Source organism: Oryzias latipes, chromosome 22 (assembly GCF_053564925.1).
Source record: "Oryzias latipes strain Hd-rR chromosome 22, Olatipes_Hd-rR_3.1".
NCBI classification, from domain to species: Eukaryota; Metazoa; Chordata; class Actinopteri; order Beloniformes; family Adrianichthyidae; genus Oryzias; species Oryzias latipes.
In genome coordinates, this window is record NC_136258.1 from 29,012,910 (window position 1) to 29,034,480 (window position 21,571).

Below are 21,571 nucleotides of genomic sequence, written 5' to 3' on the forward strand. Positions count from 1 at the left end.
ATTCTTAAATGCTCCCAATCTGCGTTCAAGAGCATACACTGCCGGTACATAACCTAAAACTGGTTTTAGTTTTTATTGATTATGACTCTAATGGGTTTTATAGATATAAATAAATGCTTTTACTGTTTTAACATTTTAAGTATTTCAATAGCGTCTGACCACTACTACTTCTAAAAACTAGAATGTGACATCATGGTCAAATTTTGTAACAAATTCTATGTCTAATTAATTAAATGTTTCTTTTTCTTCGTAGGATATATTAAAATAAATTATGTTTATATATTTTTATGTTCAAATCAAAACTACAGCGCAGGTTTTTCTCTTTGGCCCGTTTTTATTGTCTTTTACAACATGAGTAGTTTGGTGTCTTGAATGCAGCTCGGTTTCCTGTTTGGATCCGGACAACCTTGAATTTTCCCACCGCGGGACACGAGCGGTTCTGGTTTAAACTTCGTGGGTCTCGTGTCGCGACAGGTTCTAACGGAGTAAATCCACGTTAGCCATGTAAAACCCTGATAGAAGCAGCGGAAGACCGGACGCAGTAAGTGAGAACACCTGAGATTTCTTCTGCATTTTGTTGGATCATTTGACTACGACGAAGTATTACGGCCACCATAAGATTGAAGTAATACATTTATAAAAAAACGAAATTTTACGACATTAAAGCCGTGCAATTTTGTAAAAAAAAAAAAATCAAATTTCAATTTGAATTTCAATCAATATATGTTTGATTTATGGCTCATAAATGAAACTGTAGAATCATCTTCTTTTAAAATATTTTTACAGAGAAAAGAACATTATCTGTTTCATCACTGCTCAGGAATCTTCCTGAATCTGCTTTACTTTGTAAGTGTAACACTTTAAATAAAAAAGACGTCAGTTCTTTAGTTTTTGATATTGACTTTTCTTAAAATGCATTTTTTACGTATTATTTGGGAAATTTTTCTACTTTAAATACGTTACAACTGTATACATATAAATTTTTGTTTAATCTTAAACTTTAACAATTTTATTTGGGCTTTATTTATTCCATTAATTTTACAACCTGTCTTGTAAAATGATGTTTTTCCCGTAATTTTTTGATTTTTAGTTATTTCATTCACTTACATTTTGATCATCAAAATATTAGAATCTTAATCCAAATTTGTTATTTTTCTTAATATTGCGACATTCAGCTTTTCAACACCATTTCATGACTTTATTCTCATTCATTCTTTTAGGGTGGGCACAATACTTCACTGTACATTTAGAAACCTGTGAACCTGTTTACCTCTGAAAGTCAACCGTCTTAAATATTTTTGATTTAAAAAAAAAAGCAGAAAAATGAGGTTTATTGTTAACTAAAAGCTTTAGAAATGTTTTTGTGTGATTGGAATGAGAAAGAAGCATTTTTTCGTTGATCTTGTGTTTTCTTTGGAGGGAAATGTCTCTCCCAAAGATGACACGCCTCCTCTCGCGGCGGCCGCTGGTCTCCATCCAGCAGCAGCAGCTCCCTCCCTCCACCCTTGTACCCGGCAGAACTCTGATCCAGAGCGAGTACAGACGACCCGGTAAGCCCAGGGACAACGAGCCGCCGTGGCAGAAGATCAAGTTCGACCTTTCAAAAGGTTTGGAGGGAGTAAAGAAGCACTTCACGCTCCTGAAGAACGAGTTGACGGGCCGCTGGGTGGGCCCGGAGGGTAAGCCCATCATTGAGCACATGCTTGAGCAGAACCGAGTGGTGTGGGAATTCAGAGGCCCGGAGAGCCTGCAGCAGTGGACCCTGTCCTCTGACCGAGAGATCGGAGGCCAAAGTGAGATCTACATGGAGCTGGGGAGGAACAGCACCACCTGCCTCCTGTACGGGACTCTGTGTTCGACGCCCCCGAGAGACGGAGAGACCCGCTACAGCGGCTACTGCACGGCGCGCTCCAAACAGCCGCTGGTCCGTGCCGCTTTCCCCGTTTAGAAGGAGGCCCCCGCTCTGTGCTCACCGATCTCCTCTCCTTCCAGGCGTCGTTCGACAGGAAAAAACACCACGACTGGTCCAGCTTCAACTGCCTGCACCTGCGGATCCGCGGCGACGGACGCCCGTGGATGGTCAACATCGCCACGGAGACGTACTTCTCTCACCAGAAAGACGACATCTACAACTACTTCATGTACACCAGGGGGGGGCCCTACTGGCAAGACGTCAAGGCGAGTGGGATTGTCCCAATCCCTGTCCTTCTGTGTGACAGGAAGTACACGAATCACAGCACTTTACCTAAATAAATATAGATCCTATTTACAGATACCGTTCTCCAAGTTCTTCCTCACACATCGAGGCAGAATCCAGGACGACCAGCATCCTCTCTGGCTGGATAAGGTAACGTTACTTCCTGCTAGAGTTCAGTCTGTATTGTTCACCGACTCCTTAGGTTCTTCTGTTATCAGAAACGGTTGTGTTTTGTCACAAAGGTGACACGTTTCGACGGACGTCGAAACGTGTCACCTTTGTGACAAAACACAACCGTGTCTGAGTCGCACTCCCACACTCTGCTTTAGAGCAGAACCCACATTTATACTGCTCAAATCAAACATTAAAGCACACAAAAATAGTTTTATTCTGTCACAATATTGTACTTTCTATCGTTTACATGATGGGATTTGGGGCTTTAACTAAAACGTTTACAAAGCAGTAAAATGCTGAAATTGCAATAAATGGTCACCTTAAATGTGCTGAAACAATCCTATAGCAGCTGGAAGTATTTAACGAATCAAATTACTCCATTTATGCATCTGACCAATCAGATGGACTCTCCTTTACACCATTAACCAATCAGATGGACCCCTTTGATGTTCGCCTCCTTTGTAGACGAGGGTCATTTGGACTCATTTAAGTTATGTTGACTGTTATTAAAATTAAACCGTGAAATGGAAATTATGCATTTGGTTGTTATTTGTTCATGTAACGCAAATTATATCATCATCGCCGTATTGATCACCAATATCGCAAGTTTGTCCTCATTTCGTGCAGCCCTAATGGATGCACGCAGAAACGGCCTGTTTTATACTGAACATCAGTCTGGAGACGCCCGTAACGGTGGCCGGAACCGCCGCCAAAGCTCCTTCCATGTCATCTGTGCCCGCAGATCAACACCATCGGGTTTACGCTGGGAGACAACGCAGACGGGCCCTTCCAGCTGGAGATCGACTTCATCGGCGTCTGCAAAGACTACGCTCACACCGAGGAGTTCGCCTACGAGAAGTACAAGAGGAACCCCGAAGTTTGACCGCCGCTCACAGCACGGCGAGCGCTTCCACGCGTTTCCTTTTCACCCCCCCAAGCTGCTTTCATCTGTCAGGAACTGTTCAATAAAGTGACAGTTTCCGGGGAAAAGTTTGTCTTTTTTATTATAAAACAAATATTGAAACACAGAAAAAAACAGCACCAGAAATGCATAAAACCTTTTTTTTTATCTAAAGCGTGTTTTTCTCAAAAAGAACAGTTTTTCTTTGACGTCAAAACATTAAAAGCAGCAAAGCAGTTAAATAACTCAAGAAGGACACATAAATGCAGAGGCAGAAGCTCGTCTACTTTGCTAAAAAAAAAGTACAGAAGTTGAAATATTTACAAGAGACAGAGCGGAGGCTCCTACATCATGGCCAGGCCTCTGCGAGCTCCCAGCATGCTCTCCTTCTTCTGCTTTCGTCCCTGCGCCTGCTGTGTCCTGCGGTCCTCCCTGCAACAGAGCAGCAGACCCTTGGAGAGGCGGCAGGGGGAGGACAATGCGGCCCCAGAGGAGGTCGATGCCACGTACCTGGTCTGAACTTTGTGTTGTTTGTAGCTTTCCTGGTGGGAGTTCAGGGATTTGTTTGCTGCTGCGTTTTCTTTGACTTCAGCAAACGGCTTCAGTTTCCCTGAGAAAAGATGTTTCGGTGATGACGGAGTTGACCACAAGCGCGTCGGCTCTGCAGCCTTTTCTTTACCTGCGTGAGGCTTGTACGTGAGCGGCCGCGCCAGACTGGCTTTGAGGTCAAAGGTCGCCTTCTTCTGCGTTCCGGGTGTGAGTGAGGTGTTTCCGTTAAAAACAAAAGTCCCTTTGAAGGAGGGCAAAGACGACATGAATACCCAGCGTTCTGCACGAGAACACGGCCGTGAGGAAGACGTAAACGTACTTGGAGTTTTCTGAGCGGAGAACGTGGAAGGTCTCCCGGTGTGAGGCCCCGCCCCCGCCGCCGCCTGCGGAGTGGAGGAAACCAGGCAGAGCGACATCCGTGCCGGCGTCTTCAGCAGAGACCCTTTAAACTCGTTGTCGCGAGTAGCTTCTGAAAACCTGCAGACGGGACGCCAGAGACATTGTCCAGAAGATCTGAAGGAAGAACCGGACTGACTTGAGGGAGGACTCACCGAACGTTGATCCTGCGAGTGGAGAGCACAGACGGTCTGAAGGGAGCAGCGCTTCCTGCAGGTCTGCTGGACGGAGCTTTGCTGGCTGAAAGCAAAGTGTGTCTGCTCTTTTCCTCAGCCGGCTTTTTCCCTGACGGAGGGCTGAACATGCTGGAGCCGGCTGCATTTTTGCTCTGCTGGAAACAAGCAAAAAAGCAGAACTGTGGCTGAAGTCTGGTGGTCTCAGAAAGCTCTGGAGTTCAGCTGATGTTCACCACCGAACAATCAGGTTGTGGTGGTTTGATATGAAAGGAAAGAAGCCAAAGTTTCATCTGATGTCTGGACTTCTTCTGGCTTCCACCTCCAGCATAGGATGAAACACAGAAACCAAAGGATCTGTTTGATTTGAGAGAAATATTGTCCTGGCAGCATTTTGAATCGGTACAAGTATCACCAAATGAACTATCGTGATATTTTGTCGAATCGATTTTTTCTTCCACCCCCATACTAAACCTCACAGAGGATCTGACTGAGTGGTTAGAAGATTTGCACTGGGATGCCTCCCTAATGGAGCAAAACATGTCCTGAACAGGAACCCTCCAGGCTGACCCCGACCCCCTGTAGAGGTCACCGGGAACAGACCAGCATCCTCCTGGGGGGGGGGGGCATGTGTCAGACCCAAGTGCATTTCCAGCTTTCAGAATAAAAGCATGGCTGTTTCCAATACCTTCAGCTCTTTGACAGGATTCTTGAGGGTGTCCACCTTCCTCTTCTTACGCTCAACGTAGGTGTCGATGGACTCCATCTTCTTAAAATGAGCCTCGTGGAGCTTTTTGAAATCTGGATGAAAGACATTTAAATGATGAAGGGGAACGAATCAGACTCACATGATGGAAACTGTTTTCAAAAACCAAAGACCTTCACAAAGAAAAATAAATGAACAAAATTAGAAAACAGACAAAACTGTGCACCCAACATAATGAAACAAACGAGGAGAGAAATAGAAATCTGCGGTTTGAGATGTTCTTTCAGGGAGCAGGACGTTACAATAATCTGTTTAGGTGGAAGTAAGAACATCAGCACCTCCTCCATGCTGGCAAAGTCATGCAACGTTTTATGTTGATGAAATTCTACTCTAGATTCTTTTTTTAAAATATGGAATATAAATCAGCCCAGAGTCAGAATAAACACCCTGATATCTCACTATTTGGAGAAATGATCGATTTCTTGTCTTCAGAACGTCAACTAAAAGCTCGGGGTCGTCCTGTTGAGCCATAGAGCTTCTCTGCATTCATGACTTCCTGTCTAAAATTCAGTTTAAAAATCTGCTTTCTGACTCCTCACCATCAGGAGATGAGCGTGTTTATCTGTGCGTCATCAGCACGGCCGTGAAATAAAGAAAGAAAAACTTACTTGGAGTGAGCGGTTTGAGCGCAGCCTTCTGCTGAGATCCACGATAGCGAGGGATCTTTCCAGCTTTGCTCACTTTGGGTTTTGGCTCTGGTTCTGGACACAGTGGTTTTCATGAATAAAAGGTACCCCAGTTAAGAAGCGGAGAGCATAAACCCCACTAGTGCACACCTGTCTCCACGCGTGCAGGTGCTTCCACGCAGGCGTCAGGCTGCAGCTCCTCCTGAGGCTCAGGTGAGTTCTGCTCAGAGGACGCTCGTCTCTTTGAAGCTCTCCTGGTCTTGGAGGATGAGGCTTCAGGTTCAGCATCAGCCTGGTAAGAAAAGAAAACCCATTAGAGGTTTTAGAGGACCAAACCTCCAAAAACCTCATAGATTCCAGCTAAAAATCCAGCTCACTTTGGACAAAATGATCTTTGGGATCAACAATCGTCTGTTAATCTTAGTTCTCTTATTCATACCTCAAAATGGAAAAAAGTATGGCCTAATTTCATTTTATTCAAAAAAAACATTTGCAAGCAAATTATCTTAATGCTTTAAAATGTATGCATAACAAAGGTGCAAATCTACTGGACATCCTCAGCAATTTTGATTTATTCTGGGATGTCTGTTTACAAATGTGTGAGTATAAATGAGTTATTGTTTATTGATGGCATGATTTTGTAAAATGTTTTCCCTCAGTTATGTGTACTACTTACAAAGTCATTGTTAATGAAGACAATCTTATTGCCTGTTTTGTCATAAGTTTGCATATAAAGTTTTTTTTTAAATAACTCCAAAAGTCACGTGACGTCGTATTTGCGTGTACCCGTGCAGCCTTTGGGGTCACCGCAGCCCCGCTGGTGGTCTTCCCCGAGTCCCTGCGTCCTCTCCCCCGACGCGCGTTGACAAACACGCGTGGGCTGGAGGTTTCTTTGACTGCATCCTGATCGGCATGACTGACGCGATCATCCTGTCCACGACACAAACAAGCCTTCATACAAAACTGCAGTTCAGGCTAAAGCAGCGATGTGTTTACGAGTGCCGGTTACCTTCCCCCCCGCCGCCTCCTGCTGCTTGTAGTGCTGTTTTACAGCCTTCAGGAGTTTGTTTGCCTGTATTGAGACAAATTATGTTAACACAAGTCACGTATTAGACAAACTACAGTAACAGCGCCCTTCGTTAGTAGTTGCCATATCCCGTAATAATTTTTCGTTCAGGATAAAGTTATGAAGCTAAATGTTGATCTTGCCTTCATGTTTGCTTTCAGTCCGAGCTGTTTAGCGAGACTTCGCAGATCGGCATATTTCATGGAGTCCAAATCCATCCTGACAAGGAGTAAATCCAGAAAAAGAATCCCGTTTTTATCCACAGTCAGATTGAATTCTGCGCGAGGCGTCCGCGGCTGACGGTTAAAACCAGATTTGAAACGGGACAAGAGGAGGGCTATGATTGGCTCTCAGTTTGACCGGAAATGGTCACAACCAATCAGAGCAAAGCGTGTCGATGCCTTTCCGTTTAAAAAAAATATTTTAATAATATAAAGACAGAAAAGCTTCACAAAAATCTGTTTTATTTTAGATTTTGAAAATTGAATTTGAATCAAAAATTCTTACAGGGAAAAAAAACGTTTATAGATAAAAGTTCGTAACTGCTCGGCGTGGCACGCGCGTCTGGGAAACCCGCTAAAAATGGAGTTTGAGAAAAGCATTTTAAATAAACGCAGCGACGAAGCGAAGCCTGGGACAGCGGCAGACGACAGACATCTGATGACCTTCCACTGCCAGCACTGCTACACCGTCCTGGCGGATTCCCTGGATGTTTGTGGTGAACTGCAGAGTCTGGACTCGGTCATTCTCTTAAGTAGGTTTGTCTCCTTTGTTTTGGTCACACAGACGTTCACGGCAGAATATTAACTAGCAAGCGAGTAATTTGTTAGAACTGTGTGTTAAAGGGAAAATATAGTTAAATTACCAATTTATTTATTTATTTACTTACTTGTTTGCCTGGCTATTTGGTGATCTGTGATTTGTAAGTTGTTACTGTTTTGGGGGGAGATCTTCCATGACAGGTAAATGTCTCCACTGTGGTATCAATAAAGTTAAATTCAAAGCTTTATTGATCCGTCGGGTTTGACAACAGTAAAAGTAGAATTTATTTTTTAAATTAAAGCAAGTTTTTGCCACCGAAGACGCTTTTAGGCAATTAAAGCACGCGATAACAAAAGTAATTTTGTTTTAACTACACTAAATATTTTTGACCAACTGTCCTTCATAAAAATAAAAAATATTAAATTAAGAAAATAAAAAATCAGCATTTTCTGATGAATCCCCTGAGTTTATTACCAAATATTATATTAACAAAATGTAATTTAGTAACAAATGTTCAAATGTCTTGTTGCTCTAATCAGCCATAGACGATGTTTTCTCCCATTTACCAACAAAAAAGCTATAATAACCTGTTAAAATAGGTCTCAGCTTTACAGAATTAAGGGGATGTTGTTGTTATTTACTTTTGTAACCCCCCCCCCCCCGTTGTTTTTTTTTTTTTTTTTTTTACTAAATTGTTCTTTACTATGAATACATTTATAAAAGAAATACAAATTTTATTTCTGCTTTTCTTTCCTCAGAAGTTACAGACGATGTTGTGGTTGGAGATGCTGTAATGTCCAAAGATAAAGGAGAAATGACAAACTGGTGAGTAGATTTTAAGGTAGAACCTGATAAAGATGATAAATACAGGACATAATCTGTCTCCTCTGAATGTTGAAACCCTCCCTGATCTCCACTGGTTTGTTCCTCAGCATCTCCAGTCCTCTTAAATGCAGTCACTGCCACCTCGACGTGGGGAAGATTCTCCACTCGAGCCCACCGAGCCTGGCTCCAGTTCGCTCCCTCTTCCTCCTGGACAAATCCAGCATCAGTTGGTGAATTTTCCCTGATCCGCTCTTTCATGAATAAAGGAGTAAATCAGAGCTGAGACTTTCTCCCTTTTCAATGGTAGAGATGAGAACACTGAGATGAGAAGCACTCAGAAAAAAACTATTTTCTTCTGCAGTTACATCCTGAACAGCAGCTCCATGGTGAAGGCCTCTGGACTCTCATTTGATCTGCAGCCTGTGAGTGAAAGACTGGCAGAGGTGAGAGCTTCGGGGAGGATCACGTGTGTGTTCTTTCTCAGTAAATGGGAGCTGTAGACACAGATCTGTCCTGCAGGGGGCGCCAGAGCAACATCCAAACAGAGATTGCTGTTGGACGGTTGACTCCTGGGATCATGTCGTCAGAACTTTCTCCTTCAGAGCTCACCTGCTGCCTTTTGTTCACAGGTGAAGCAACATTTTGAAGCTCACTTGGAGAAGATGTCGATCCTGAAGAGCAGATTGGCTGACATGAGTATTATCAGGAACAAGAAGAGGAGGTAGTCGTCTGTGGAGCTGGAGATGCCTTTAAAGTTTGTGGGTCAGTTTTTGGTTTAAAGGTAGATTAGGGTTGGCAGAGAATCGGCTCTGAACCCCAGATTACACTAAAGGTTGCCTTAAATCCTAAAGTTGTTTGTCTTTGTGTTTGATAATTACCCGGTTCATACCTGACCTCGGTCCAGGTGATCTTAATGTTCTTTTTTTTCAATAAAGTTAATGATTTCCAGTTTGAGTTCATCCATCAGATGTGTGAAGTTATTCAGACTGAATGTTTTTTTTTTGAAGATTTGATGTTTTTCCCCAAATCCTCCCTAAAAATATTCATTTTTTTTCTGTTCTTCTCACCTGGATTCTCTTCTGGTTTGCCGTACTTTAGCAGGCAGTTCCAGTCGGGCTTAAGTTAAAAGGACTTCTTCATTTCTCTGTTTGAGTTTTCCTTTGAGTCAAACAGGATTTTCTTTCTTTAACCCTTGTGCTATCTTAGATGACCCCCCCCCCCCTTCCATCGACGTGTTCTCCCTACCATGACAAAGGTGGATAAAGGTGGAAAGACTTCATGTAATCCATGGACACCAGTGAAGATCACAAATCATTGAAGAAAAAAGGTCCAGAGCACTGTCTAGCACTCCCAACGTTAAAGTGCATAGGATAACACAAGGGTTAAAGACCCACTCCGACCAAAATTGTGTTTTTAAAATGTTCTTGTAGCATTTTTCTCACAATGGAGATAAAGAACATTAAAATAGGGGGGAAACTGCATGTATGAGCATTTATTCAAATAATTGAGAATCAGGAGCAGATGCTAAATGGCTGTAAAAGACGTAGAAAATATTCTAGGCGGGTCCTAAGCTCCTATGCAATGGAGAAAGGGAAGAGGGGCGGGGTTGTTCCACACCAACAGTCCTGCCAAAACCCAAGGGGCAAACTTCTAATGAACTCCTGCTGCTCTGCATCCAAGAAAACGATTGATATCTATTGTGGCTAAAAACAGCATCGTTATTATGATCAGGTGACCGGAGTGGGACGTTAACCAACGGGACGTCCTTCACTACAGGAGATAGAAGTGAAAAGAACAGCGACACACACCAGTCCAGTTGGCACCATGCTGCATTTTATTGCTGAATGTCCGTTTCTTTTTTTTATTCTCATATTTAGAGTGAATACAAAACCAGACAAGAGGCTCACACATAACAAGCATGCCCACTTCCTCCCTCTGGAGTGCATAGTTTCCACACTTGATCACCAAAACCACATCCTGGTCACAGCTTGATCTGTGCTTCTACTTTTTGGTGAGTCCCCCCCTCATCGTGACCAGCGGCGCGTGACCACGGGCTGCAGCTACGTCAGTGTGAGTCCACGGGACAGCAGGTCTGAGCATCGCCTTATCCTAACATTCACATTACAGAGTTGGTTTATTGCATGCAATACAAATCATTCATTAATCTGCTAATCATGCATATTCTTAAACCCATATAGTCATGTGACAAGACGCCTGCGTGGGCGTTAAACTAGGAGTTCCAGAAACGGCGTGACCCAGTCTCTGGGACGGAGTCGTTAGGCGGCGGCGGTGTGAGACCGCTCCGGGACAAAAGAGTCCTGCACGGGTTCTGAAAGTCTGCTTGGCTGGAGGGACGGGCTCCAACATGCTACAAAACGTCAAGGTTAAAGCATCTTCGTGTTCCTGGCGCTTCATGGACGCGTTCGTTTAAAGCCCAAACACTTAAAGCAACGAGACGGGTAAAGAAACGGGAGATTTATCGGGACGACGCGTTAAAAATAAGGGAGTTCTTGATGGGATCTTACACAATCCTGTAAATACAAAGAGCCTGGCGCTAAATCATGCATTATTGGAGGTTATTGCTTCTAAAACTCTAATAAAATACAATTATAAGGACTAAAATCAGTCCTAGAACCACGAGGTCGTATGTACAAAGCAGTCATCTCAGTCAGAAAGCTCTGGCCCCAATCGGACCAACAGCTTCTCATGGATTTCTTTAAGCCAGATTTGGTCAAACGTCCTGAAAGATACGGGCGGAGAGACGCTGCACTGCAGTCGACCTGCAGCTGCTTTGTTTTCTCGGACTCGCGTTTGCTCAGAAACCCGATTGGGCTAAGACTCTTCATGAAGCAAGCGTCACTACTGGTCATGCATGGCTACGATAAATATTGGCACCACTGCTAAAGAAGCTAATGCACATGAGTCTATACATCTCTTAATGGAAGACATTGGTGATTTTGTTGCTTTCAAACAACTTGTCACTTGTTTATACAATATACATGTTGGTCAACATGACAGTTTAGATCAAATATTGCACAGATCCCGGTAAAGAGAGATTTTCTTCTTTTGTTTTATTTCTTATGATTGATGACCGTCAGTCCTAAAGAAATGAAAACGGGCAGACTGGCCCCCTCAGCGCGCTCAGGACGTCGTGTGTTTGGAGGGAAAGACTGTAAACTGCATCAGAGACGATGGATGCTGCCGCCTAATCCGGCTCTACGCATGCAGACAATGATGAGGAAAGTGGCGGATCTTCTCTGAACTTGATCAAATCGAAGCTCCGCCGGACTTCCTGGATGCTGCTGGACCGGCTGTGGCTGTGAGGTAGCACAAACCCACAAAGGAAAGGAAGAAGCAGTGACTCGATCGCATCACAGAACTCCATCTTTGCTACAGTTTCTCGTGTCTAAACTTTATTTACAAAAATAAGAAGGAACGGATGTGGAGCTTCCCGTCCGACTGCTTGGATCTGATGGGTTTCCTTTTTCATTTTATAAGAAAAAGGCAACAAAACAAAAGAGAAACGGTGAATGTGTGTTGAATCTTTAGCCTGATCTCACGCCATCTCCTAACATTTACCGCCGCTCTTTGCGGATGGGGCTGAAGACCTGGGTCCGAACGAGAGGCGATGGCGTGGAGGAGCCATCACCAGTGGCGAGGAGAGCCCACGTAGAGGAGGAGGTCATCCAGACAGCTGCTGGGGTCCTGTGGGCTCCTCTGTGAGGGGTGGAGGACACGGCGGTGGTGCTGGGTCTGTTCTGAAGGCACACATGTCTCCGGTTCAGCTTCACCTCTCCGCCGCCTGGAGTTTATGGTTCAAAAGCAGGAGTTCAGTTCAACTAAAAACACCTCAGAAGAAGAAATTATCACTCAAACATTTTAATGAAAACCTGATCCTCTTTTGACAAATGTTTTATTTTTCCTATGCCTTTAAGTCCCACTCCGACCATCTTTTGATCTATTTTCTTTTTTTCTCATTAAGATGATGCCTTTTTTAGGCAATATGTTCTTGGACAAAGTTTCTGCAGAGCAGCAGGAGTTCATTAGAAATTCACCTCTGAGGTGTGGGAGGGGTAAGCCTGCCCCTGCTTCCCGACATCCTTCCCTTTACACTGCTAGCTTACAGCCCCTCAAGCTAACATTAGCACCGCAACAACGATGGAGATCCAGACCTATCTGATCTGATCCAGATTCCAGTTCAGACGAGGAAAACAAAAAAAACATTTTGTCTGCAGGGGGATTAAAAAGGAGCCGAGGAGGGAGGTTGTGGCCCCGCCCACCGTATTTTCTACGTCACAAATATATGTTTAAACAGCATTTTTTCCGTCTGCTCCTGATTCACAACAATCGAAATAAAGAAAATACTAAGAACTGCCATTTTTGAGCTTCAAACAGCGATATAAATAACTTGCATCAAAAAAATTCTACAAAAACATTTTCAAACACAAATAATACGATATTTATAGGAGTGGATCTTAAAATCATAAATGTAATAATTAAATTATCCGCATTTTTTACTTTTAAAAGCTCAAGCGTTTCTACATTGATTCCATTTGAATAGACTGCAAAAGCTTAATTATTTGTATTTTTGCTATTTCAGCATCACCTTTTATACAAAAAAAACATAATTAAAGTATAATTTAGACATAAAAGACGGTAAAGTGTTCAAAAATGGGCTACAAAAACAGACCCAATGGGCAGAAACGGCGAAGCTGCGGGGAAAGGCGGGTTAAGGTCGAGTGAAAGGCGGGAAGCACGAGCCTCTGACCTTGGATGAGTCGATGATCCGATGAGACGCAGACGTTTGGTCCGAGCTCCGAGCCTCTCGCGGGGGTAAACAAAGCCGGGCTGCCTCCTCTGTGGCGCCAGGCCGGGGTGGGAGGAAACCGGGGTTGACGGGATTATTCGGAGGCAGAGCTGCGCCGCCGAGGAACCTCCGTAAAAAAATAAAAAATAAAACTCACTGAACCTCCTTCTCTCCCCCAAGTTCACGCCAAAGACGGGGGGGTGGGGGGAGAAGGAGGTCCCGCTCCCTCCGCTCTACGCCATCTTTGCTCCGCGGCTACGAGCCAACAGGAGGACCCTGGGATTGGAGCGGGAAGCTGTCCATCAAATGTAAGCCCCGCCCCGGAAGTAAATCAACTTCCTCCCATCCGTCCTCTTGAGTTATTGCAGCACAATTATGCTAAAATAATAACCTTTATAATTTTAGTTCATTGTTTAGCTTCGATTTAACCAACAGATTACGCATCTTTTCTACATATTTGTGCACATGAAATATTGTTAAAAACAACACAACCAGATGAATGGCACCTTGTTTATTCAAATTGATTCAGAAATCACTTTAATATCAACATACAATACAAATAACAGCTGATTTTGGTTTAATAACGCTTTCATCCTCCAGAGGATTTGGCTGACATTATAGATTACATCGTATTTAAAGTTCGAATGCCACGTGACACAAAGCAGATCTGGAGCAGATAAGATGGGAAATAAATAAAATAGTGTTTTTTCCTCATTTGCACTTGAAACAGGAAAAAGGAAAACCGTTTTATGCATCAGATCCAGCAGTTACACAGCGGGAAAACGCGTTAAATCCTTCTGACATGAAGTCCAGCGGCTGTCAGGCGTGAATTCAAGACTCCTATGCTCATACTGACGTCAGCGGGTTCGGCTTTGGTTAACCAACAACAACCGGAATAAATCACTTATTGTTTTACATGAGAACAAACTAGAGCCGACATTTTACAGAATCAAAGACACTCCAGCGGCTGGCTTTGATTTGGAAATGGTGCTGCTGTCTGAACTGCTGCATACAAATACAGAAGCGTGTGAAACGTGAGCAGCAGGAGTGAACTGCGTCTGAAAGGTGAAGACGTTCTTGATCTCATGCCCACTGAAAAGCTGTTTCTATGATGCTGCATGGTGGGAAACACACTGACACGTTTCCCTACGTTAGCGAAGCAGTGCAAAGGCGGGAGATTTACTGCGGTAATGGGGGAGCAGTGGCAGCCATCTGAGGCGCTGGATGAAGTCATTTTTCTGGCATCAATGGAGGAAAAAAAAAGTTTGGACTCATTTTAAGAAGTAAAACAAAAGAAAGAGTTAGTGCAGGAACCGGATGCTCATCTTCTGCTCCACGTCCACTTTCTCCAAGACCTGAGGAAACAAAAAAAAACAAGGATGTGAGACCTGCAGGACCGATGCTGGAAGGAATCCCCCAGACCAGGGGTCCCCAAATCCAGGTCATGAGGGCCCTGCCTGATTTGCTGCTGATTACCTGGATCAGGTGTGTTTAGCCAATAAGGAGCTTTAATGGCAGGTTGGTTGGAAAACACGTAGGCCTGGATTTGGGGAACCCTGACCCAGATCGTCCTCAACCAGAAGGACAAGAACTCACCAAACACAGACGACATCCAGACACATTGTTTGTGTCAACACCTCACGGAAACAAAAAGGTCACGGTGTTGGCGGCCCGTTCTGGTAGATTTAATAAAACACTCCCCCTCATGTTTGTCCAAATCTAACGTTAGCATTTTAGCTCAAACTAATATGGGACGAAAAGAGCTGCAGAATTCACTGGGATTTTTACTTTAGCTGTTTTAAAAATGTCGACTTTAAGTTTGATGCCACCTGCTGACATTTGACCTGTTAAACTGTAGAGAAAGTTTAACGAGCCGCCTGGTGGTCACTCGATGAACTGCAGGTTGTTTTCACAGGGAGAGGCAGGTTGCAGTTTCAGGCCAAGTTTATTCTGATTATCTGTTAAAAATTAACATTACGTTAGACATTACCTTTGTGTTTAAACGGCACTGAAAAACAGAGGAGAATTTTAGAAGGGAGATCAGGATCTAAAGCTACAAATGCAAATATATTTTTGAAAACCTCCACAAATTTATGTACGATGGACTATGAGAGGCACCACAACACACAAATATGAGAATAAAGTCATACAGTTATGAGAAAAATGTTAATTACAAGAATGAAATAATAAATTTATGCTTCAAAAATATAACTCGGCAAAGAAAATTCACGTTTTTTCAGAATTAAAATGTTTCATTTTGCTTTAAAGCTTCACTGCACAAGAATTGTACAGAATCTGCCTTAACTTTTTAAAATAAATGTACAACTTTGTTTTTTTGTCTTGTAAAATTGCAACTTAAATGTATAATTTTATTCCCGTAGAATTTTGGCTTTTCCTGATCTTTCGACGTTCCTCATTTCTGTAATTTTTTTGTTAAAACAAGACTTTTTCTTTGTAAAATTACAACGTTTTGAAATATAAATGTACAATTTCCATCTCACAGAATTGTTACTTTTTTTAATGACTTTATTCCCATTTTCCTGTTTCCTGGTGGCCCTGATTCTCCATCGTGTTCACGTTCCTGGAATGTGGGCGGAGCTGCAAACCTTGATGAACTCGGTGAAGGAGATGCATCCGTCTCCGTTGGTGTCCGCCTCCTGGATGGTCCTGTCGGCGATGCTGCCCAGCTGCTCGTCTGAGATGTTCACGCCCACCATCATCCGCAGCACCTGGAGACAGCAAACGGCTGAGGACGACCGCGAGGACACGGCCGCTGTGATCCAAACAAGCGCTGATGATGTGTTCTGCAGAAACACTCATTTGCAGCTTTTCTGCTGGAATGATTCTAAATAACAGAGCGTTTAGTGGAACGGCTCACAAACAACCAGAATCAGGTGACGCTCTGCTGTTTTGATCAAAACAAGGTATTTGTGCGAGTCACGTAACCGCGAGCTCACAGCAATTACAGGTCACCACCGGGGAGGAGCCAGACGGACCGGAGGACGGCGGCATTATCTGCACGAGGCCAAAGTCTGCAGAGCAAACGTTACACAACAGGGCCGGTCCAGCCAGCTGCGCCTGGAGCTGCACATTTAACCCAAACCGCCCCCCCCCCCCCCCCCCCCCCCCCCCCCCCCCTACGTAACAAACCCGGGTGTCTCCGTGGGCTAAAGCGGCTCCCACCTGCAGCAACTCGTCCCGAGAGATTTTGTCATCCCGGTCCAGGTCGTACAGCTGGAAGGCAACTGTGGAGAAAAGCATCAGCACATCAATGCGGTGAAGGTCCAGGGGGTGGGCGTCTGTGAGGGAGGGGCGGACTCACAGTGCAGTTTGTTTGTGCGGCTGTTGAGCGGCTCCGTGTTGGACAGGTTCTTGTTCTTCTCGTTGTCCTCGACCGGCCGGAAGTGAGCCAGGGTCCGCATGAAGCCTCTGAAGTTCACCTGATCCTCTCTGAAAAACCCGTCGGTTCAGCTCAGAAACGGGGCGGGAAACCCGACACCGAGGCACAAACCAGGACAAAAACAAACCAGTCTGAGCCAGAAAACAGAAACCTAAAGCCGACACAAACCCGGGCTGCAGTTAAAACCCACACAAATCATGGAACCCGACCACATCTGCTCTTTTTTTAGCTTTGAAGTCCCACTGCCATCACTTTGACGGATCTTTAAAGTGTTTTAATGAGAAAAACCTTTTCTAGGACGTAGTTTCTGCAGAGCGACGGGAGTTCATTAGAAATTCACCTCCGAGTTGGGCTGGTCTATTTCCCGACATCCTTATGTTTACACTCTCTCCCTCTAGCTTACAGCCCTCACCCCCCCCCCCCCCAAGCTAACATTAGCCATGCAACAAAAATGGCAGCAATGTCAGAGCTATCCAGTCGTCCAGTTCTGATCCAGATTCCAGCTCAGACGTGGAAAACAAAGACGTTCATGGATCTGTTGGTCTGCAGGTGGAGGATCAAAAAGGGGCGGAGCTAGAAGCAGCATATTTGCCAAGTCACAAATACGATCTTTTTCAAACTGCATTTATTTTCCGTTGCATGGATTCACACAGATTTGAAAAAAGAGAGACGAAAAAATTCAATTTAAAGCCTAATTTTCTTAAAGTATGCCCGCCATCGTCACAAAGTCCAGACTCACCCGTCGGGGAAGAAGGCGTTGATGATTCGGTCTCCCAGAGGGTTGATGGCCAGCTCCGGGATCCTCTGGAAATCCTCTCGGCTGCAGACGTCAGAGCAAGGTCACCGTGAAAGACGGCAGGAAATGACATCACACGCACTTCAGAGGAGGTTTTTAAGATGAAGTTACTGTAAAACTGAACTTAACAAGCCTCTCAAATCAGGCGTGACACTTTAGTCTCAAATTAAAGTTCAGCTCCTCAGAGTTAAAACTTTTATAGTGGAATAAAGAGATTTTTATTCTTTCACTTCCAAAGTCACTTATGGGGAGGACTTTTGAGTATTCGAATACTCGGATACTCGCCGTCTATTCCAGACAAAAACAAATATTTGTGATGTTTGAGATCAGGGATTCATGATCTTTAGAAATATTGGAAAGCACGGTAAAAAAATACACTTCAGAAAATGTAATTATCACTCTATAGTTGCAGAATAATGTAAACAAACAGGAAGTAAATATACATTTTCAAAATAAAGTGTTTGTGAAGGTTGTTATTGTCAAAGTAAAACTACGGAGTGTTTTTATTTGAAGTTCGGTTTAGTGAAACAAGTTCTGGAAAGAAAGAAAAAGTGGATCATTTTAATGTAAAAAAATAAAGACTTTTTAATTAAAAATATTTTAATAAGGATCTCAGGATCAACGGCGTGACTCGTGTCACGTCATGTGACGGTCTGCTAGCGTGATGGAGAAGCCGAACCGAAAACGTCTGTTACATGTTCTAAAGTGTTTTTATTTTCTAAAAGGACAGAGAGTTTTTTCTAGTTTTATCTTCTCGTGGATCTACGGGAGCTGCAGACAGCAGGAAAACTGTGGAGAACATTTTCAGGATTTGTTGTTAAAAGATCCGAAACGACGGCGATGTTTAGGTTTGGTCTCCTGCTGAAGTGAAGCAGGAAAATGACGGAGAATCTTTTGCTGAAACCATTTCTTTCTAAATCTTTGTGTTCTGTTGATTTCGGTCCCCTGTTCTAAATAAAAAAGGTATAGATGATGCTAATTATTAGTTTCATTTCATACATCCAGTAAAAGACACATGTGGGAACGAGTCAAAGAGGATATAATAAACAGTAAATATCCTAGTCTGATCCGTGAACCGGATCTCCACGTCGGTACCGACCCACAGTCCTGGTTGTTCAGAGTTCTTTGATGTTTCTGTTCATTCTGTTGCATCAACACGGCCTGAAGACCACAGATGAGAAGAACTGCAGCAACGCTTGTGATGTGTCAACAGCTTCTTAGGACAGTCAGAGTTCCATGAAATGTTTGCTTGTTCTGTCCTTGAATCGCTGACCTGTGGCCTGCAGCCGACCCGGTCTGACCCGGTCTGACCCGGTCTCCTCGCAGCCAACTCAGCTGCTTGTTGCTTAATTATCATCTATGGTTTATCGTTCTGTCACGCGGCCTGAGCCTGACCACAAAGACGTCAGGCTGAGAACCAAACAGAACAATGTTCCAACACTCAGAACGTGGAACGTCTGACCTCGTTTTGACTTCCTGGAGAAGCATTTCATTGAGTCAAAGTCCATTCCTGCCCTTTCCCACAAATCCCTGCTCCACCTGCAGCTACTTTCCTGGATCAGGCACCCCCCCCCCAATAAGAAACTGAGCGGCCGTGTGTGAAATGAAGCAGGACGCCCGCCCCGGAGGTTTGAAGCCACAGGTTAAGCCGAACCGCTGATGCACAGCCATCCCGCCAATGTCTAAGCTGCTTTTCAGGGTGTTTGGGTTGTAGTTTACCTGAGCGTGCCATTCTCCCCTTTGTCCAGGCTGGTGAAGCGGCTGTAGAGTCGAGTGATCTGACTGTGGGAGACTGCAGGGAGGAGGAGGGACGACAGCGTGAATCCAACTTCTAACCCGCATACGGACATTTATCCCTCACCTTCTGGGTTCAGTAAGAAACTGATTTCTGCCTAAGGCTGGAAATCAAACTTTATTTAAACATGAAGCAGATCCTTCAGATGAAGCCTGGGCTCTACTGAAGGTAGCTCTAGGTTAACCCTCTCCATCCCACTGTCCGTTCATGCTTACAACTCTTACTTTGACCTTCATCAGATGGTTTTTCAGTAGCAGTCCAGCTCTGCTGTGGGGTGTTACACCCTAATTCCTCCGTGTTGGCCACTCACGTCAAATCAGAATGCAATTAAACTTTAATGATCCAGCAAAGGGGAACTTATTTTACCATAACTCTATAATATAAAAAAATCATTTTAAAAATCCCACTGAAAATACACAATAAATAACAAATAAAAGGCTAAAATAATTATCGGCAGAATGAATATGTTCAATGCATTTTTCTTCTCACACTATCTGTCTGGACTAAATTGGATTATAGCAATCTAAATAATTTGGCTAAATCTGTTTGTTTTTTTCTAGGAAAACAACTTGGAGAAAAACGGAACTGAAACGCTGAAACTCCAAACAACAACACTTCTTCTCCATCATGATCTGTCTCTGAGACCAAACTGTCGTCTCACTTCAGCTGACAGTTACGGTCTGAAAAACGCAAACTTACAGCCAGTCTCTTTTTTAATTTCTTCGATTTCTTCTTCTCGAAGTAACGTCGACGCCCTGGATCCCATCACGGAGAGCAGCGAAGCGCCACCGGGTCTTCTTCTTGCGCAACGAAACCAGCTGATAGAACCCGAATGTCCAAGTTAGCAAAGCAGCTAACTAAAAAAATGCGAAAAAGCCACCGGGTCCGAACAGCTGAGGCGGGTCTGACAGGCGTCACGAGTCCGGTTCCGCCCAAAGAACCGCGTTCGGAGCTCCCGTCGTACAACTCGACCTGTGGCGTCGGTAACTTTCAAGTTTCCTTCGGTCTCGCTGAGAGCAGTTTTGTCATTCTTCCTCTTCTTCTGTGTATCAATAGATGGCGGCTAACGGTGAAAAGATGCGCTGCCGCCACCCTGTGGTGAGCATCGAAATAACACCTGAGGAAAATGAAGGTTTTGTTTTCAGCTTTTGTCATACAGATGATCAAATCTTAACTCAAAAATAGACTAAACAAAGAAAAATAGAAATGAAAGATATAAAAAGTGAAGAATTTTAGGACCAGTCAATTGGTTTAAAGTCGCTTCTCTTTTCCCCTTCGAGGAAAATGCGGCAACATAAAGAGGAGATGCGACAATTAATAGGCAATCATTTTTTAATTCTAATTTGTTTTCATCAGGATTCCATGTCTGTTATATTTATTAACTTGGACTGAATTAGCCCTCCTCTTAAGATCTAGGCCAAATAGAATTTCTAAAAATATAAAATTACAATAATATTAATAATAAGAATAAACTTTAAAAAATTAAAAGTCCTTTTTCTCTTTGAAATTTTACTGTTTTGCTTATTTAGTGCAGATAAAACCCAAATGGTTCAGTTACTCCACTTCTATTTCAAATAGAAACAATCATTGATGTCTATAGACAGAACAGGAGAGTTAAAACTAAATGGAACATTTTCATTAATTCATTCATCTTCTAAACTGTTTTAACCCTGTTGGCACATTTTAAGCCAATTTGCTAATTGGTAATAATATTGTTAAATTTAGTATGTTTAATAAGATGAGATCAGATGAAGGTACTTTATTGATCCCAACCTGGAAAGTTTGATTGTTGCATCAAACATGCTTTCCTTGGTACAACAGTAGGAATTTCCTAAATCTAAATGAAAACATGTACATCCTCCTAAACGACAGTAATGCAGTTTACCTCTGGCACAAAGACGAGTTGGGAATGATCTCCTGTAGCGGTCAACGTGTTACAAATTCACCTGTTATTAGATTTTGCTACAAAATTTTGAGCTTTAAATGAAGTCTTTAAAAATAATAAACGAATTTCTCTGTTCTTTCTGGTAAATGAACTTTTGTAGTTTGATCGTTCCATTGTACTGTATACTTTTTATGTGTGTTATTAACATTTCATTAAATTTTATTTGATTTCATTTTCTTTTGGGATTAAAATTCATCTGTAGTGATTCACTGCAACAAGAAAAATGTTTTTTTTCTTTGGTCATGAATTTTCCCTTTGGGTGTAGTAACACATCCCGCCACTTGATGTCGCAGTTTCACCATTATGTGCTTAAGGTCAAATCCTCTGACGTCCCACTACAGAACAGGACTTTCCTTAAGGAACTCCTTTTCTTGAATATGTGCTTAAGACAAA

The 21,571-nt window shown here is 43.3% G+C and overlaps 4 protein-coding genes and 1 long non-coding RNA gene across 10 annotated transcripts; 2 read left to right on the forward strand and 3 right to left on the reverse strand.

The window, feature by feature from the left end:
- Positions 1-11: 11 nt before the first annotated feature.
- On the forward strand, positions 12-3,361 carry ndufaf1 (NADH:ubiquinone oxidoreductase complex assembly factor 1). Of its 3 annotated transcripts, none has more exons than XM_023951694.2 (6): positions 12-44; positions 379-541; positions 1,420-1,924; positions 1,993-2,178; positions 2,273-2,347; positions 3,114-3,361. In XM_023951694.2, the coding sequence occupies exons 3-6, from the start codon at positions 1,424-1,426 to the stop codon at positions 3,252-3,254; spliced, it is 903 nt and encodes a 300-aa protein (XP_023807462.2). In that variant the 5' UTR covers positions 12-44; positions 379-541; positions 1,420-1,423; the 3' UTR covers positions 3,255-3,361. The 3 variants fall into 3 exon arrangements, with proteins under 3 accessions (XP_023807462.2, XP_078797354.1, XP_023807466.2); XM_078941228.1 differs by having other exon boundaries at positions 27-44; positions 475-541; XM_023951698.2 differs by lacking the exon at positions 12-44 and adding an exon at positions 787-846 and having other exon boundaries at positions 402-541.
- nusap1 (nucleolar and spindle associated protein 1) lies at positions 3,349-7,846 on the reverse strand. Of its 4 annotated transcripts, none has more exons than XM_023951680.2 (12): positions 7,738-7,846; positions 6,992-7,067; positions 6,792-6,854; positions 6,569-6,712; positions 5,933-6,074; positions 5,765-5,857; positions 5,079-5,191; positions 4,373-4,545; positions 4,141-4,298; positions 3,952-4,062; positions 3,783-3,882; positions 3,349-3,704 (listed from the first exon to the last, which is right to left on the reverse strand). In XM_023951680.2, exons 2-12 carry the CDS (start codon positions 7,064-7,066, stop codon positions 3,617-3,619), a joined length of 1,260 nt encoding a protein of 419 aa, XP_023807448.1. In that variant the 5' UTR covers position 7,067; positions 7,738-7,846; the 3' UTR covers positions 3,349-3,616. The 4 variants fall into 4 exon arrangements, with proteins under 4 accessions (XP_023807448.1, XP_023807446.1, XP_023807447.1 ...); XM_023951678.2 differs by having other exon boundaries at positions 4,373-4,548; XM_023951679.2 differs by lacking the exon at positions 7,738-7,846 and having other exon boundaries at positions 6,992-7,124.
- On the forward strand, positions 7,385-9,389 carry oip5 (opa interacting protein 5). Its single transcript, XM_004082089.4, has 5 exons — positions 7,385-7,602; positions 8,369-8,435; positions 8,543-8,665; positions 8,797-8,878; positions 9,065-9,389. The coding sequence occupies exons 1-5, from the start codon at positions 7,431-7,433 to the stop codon at positions 9,158-9,160; spliced, it is 540 nt and encodes a 179-aa protein (XP_004082137.1). The 5' UTR covers positions 7,385-7,430; the 3' UTR covers positions 9,161-9,389.
- An 857-nt stretch (positions 9,390-10,246) lies between these two features.
- On the reverse strand, positions 10,247-13,498 carry LOC144989139 (uncharacterized). Its single transcript, XR_013653289.1, has 3 exons — positions 13,204-13,498; positions 12,015-12,237; positions 10,247-11,752 (listed from the first exon to the last, which is right to left on the reverse strand). It is a non-coding gene; the product is annotated as an uncharacterized LOC144989139 (long non-coding RNA).
- Positions 13,499-13,738: 240 nt separating this feature from the next.
- chp1 (calcineurin-like EF-hand protein 1) lies at positions 13,739-20,421 on the reverse strand. The gene is made up of 7 exons (XM_004082088.3): positions 19,933-20,421; positions 19,158-19,230; positions 17,382-17,462; positions 16,565-16,692; positions 16,426-16,487; positions 15,849-15,971; positions 13,739-14,597 (listed from the first exon to the last, which is right to left on the reverse strand). Exons 1-7 carry the CDS (start codon positions 19,997-19,999, stop codon positions 14,544-14,546), a joined length of 588 nt encoding a protein of 195 aa, XP_004082136.1. The 5' UTR covers positions 20,000-20,421; the 3' UTR covers positions 13,739-14,543.
- Positions 20,422-21,571: the final 1,150 nt, after the last annotated feature.

Excerpts from the sequence above, each read along its gene's own strand:
- nusap1 (XM_023951678.2), bottom strand. The coding sequence starts at position 7,066 with ATGGATTTGGACTCCATGAAATATGCCGATCTGCGAAGTCTCGCTAAA. Across the intron at positions 5,858-5,932 it reads ACCTGCACGCGTGGAGACAG|AACCAGAGCCAAAACCCAAA; the intron begins GTGTGCACTAGT and ends CACTGTGTCCAG. Across the intron at positions 3,883-3,951 it reads CACGTACAAGCCTCACGCAG|GGAAACTGAAGCCGTTTGCT; the intron begins GTAAAGAAAAGG and ends ATCTTTTCTCAG.
- chp1 (XM_004082088.3), bottom strand. The coding sequence starts at position 19,999 with ATGGGATCCAGGGCGTCGACGTTACTTCGAGAAGAAGAAATCGAAGAA. Across the intron at positions 19,231-19,932 it reads AATTAAAAAAGAGACTGGCT|TCTCCCACAGTCAGATCACT; the intron begins GTAAGTTTGCGT and ends TCCTCCCTGCAG. Across the intron at positions 16,488-16,564 it reads CCGCACAAACAAACTGCACT|TTGCCTTCCAGCTGTACGAC; the intron begins GTGAGTCCGCCC and ends TTTTCTCCACAG.
- ndufaf1 (XM_023951694.2), top strand. The coding sequence starts at position 1,424 with ATGTCTCTCCCAAAGATGACACGCCTCCTCTCGCGGCGGCCGCTGGTC. Across the intron at positions 2,179-2,272 it reads CCTACTGGCAAGACGTCAAG|ATACCGTTCTCCAAGTTCTT; the intron begins GCGAGTGGGATT and ends TCCTATTTACAG. Across the intron at positions 2,348-3,113 it reads ATCCTCTCTGGCTGGATAAG|ATCAACACCATCGGGTTTAC; the intron begins GTAACGTTACTT and ends CTGTGCCCGCAG.
- oip5 (XM_004082089.4), top strand. The coding sequence starts at position 7,431 with ATGGAGTTTGAGAAAAGCATTTTAAATAAACGCAGCGACGAAGCGAAG. Across the intron at positions 8,666-8,796 it reads GACAAATCCAGCATCAGTTG|TTACATCCTGAACAGCAGCT; the intron begins GTGAATTTTCCC and ends TTTCTTCTGCAG. Across the intron at positions 8,879-9,064 it reads TGAGTGAAAGACTGGCAGAG|GTGAAGCAACATTTTGAAGC; the intron begins GTGAGAGCTTCG and ends TTTTGTTCACAG.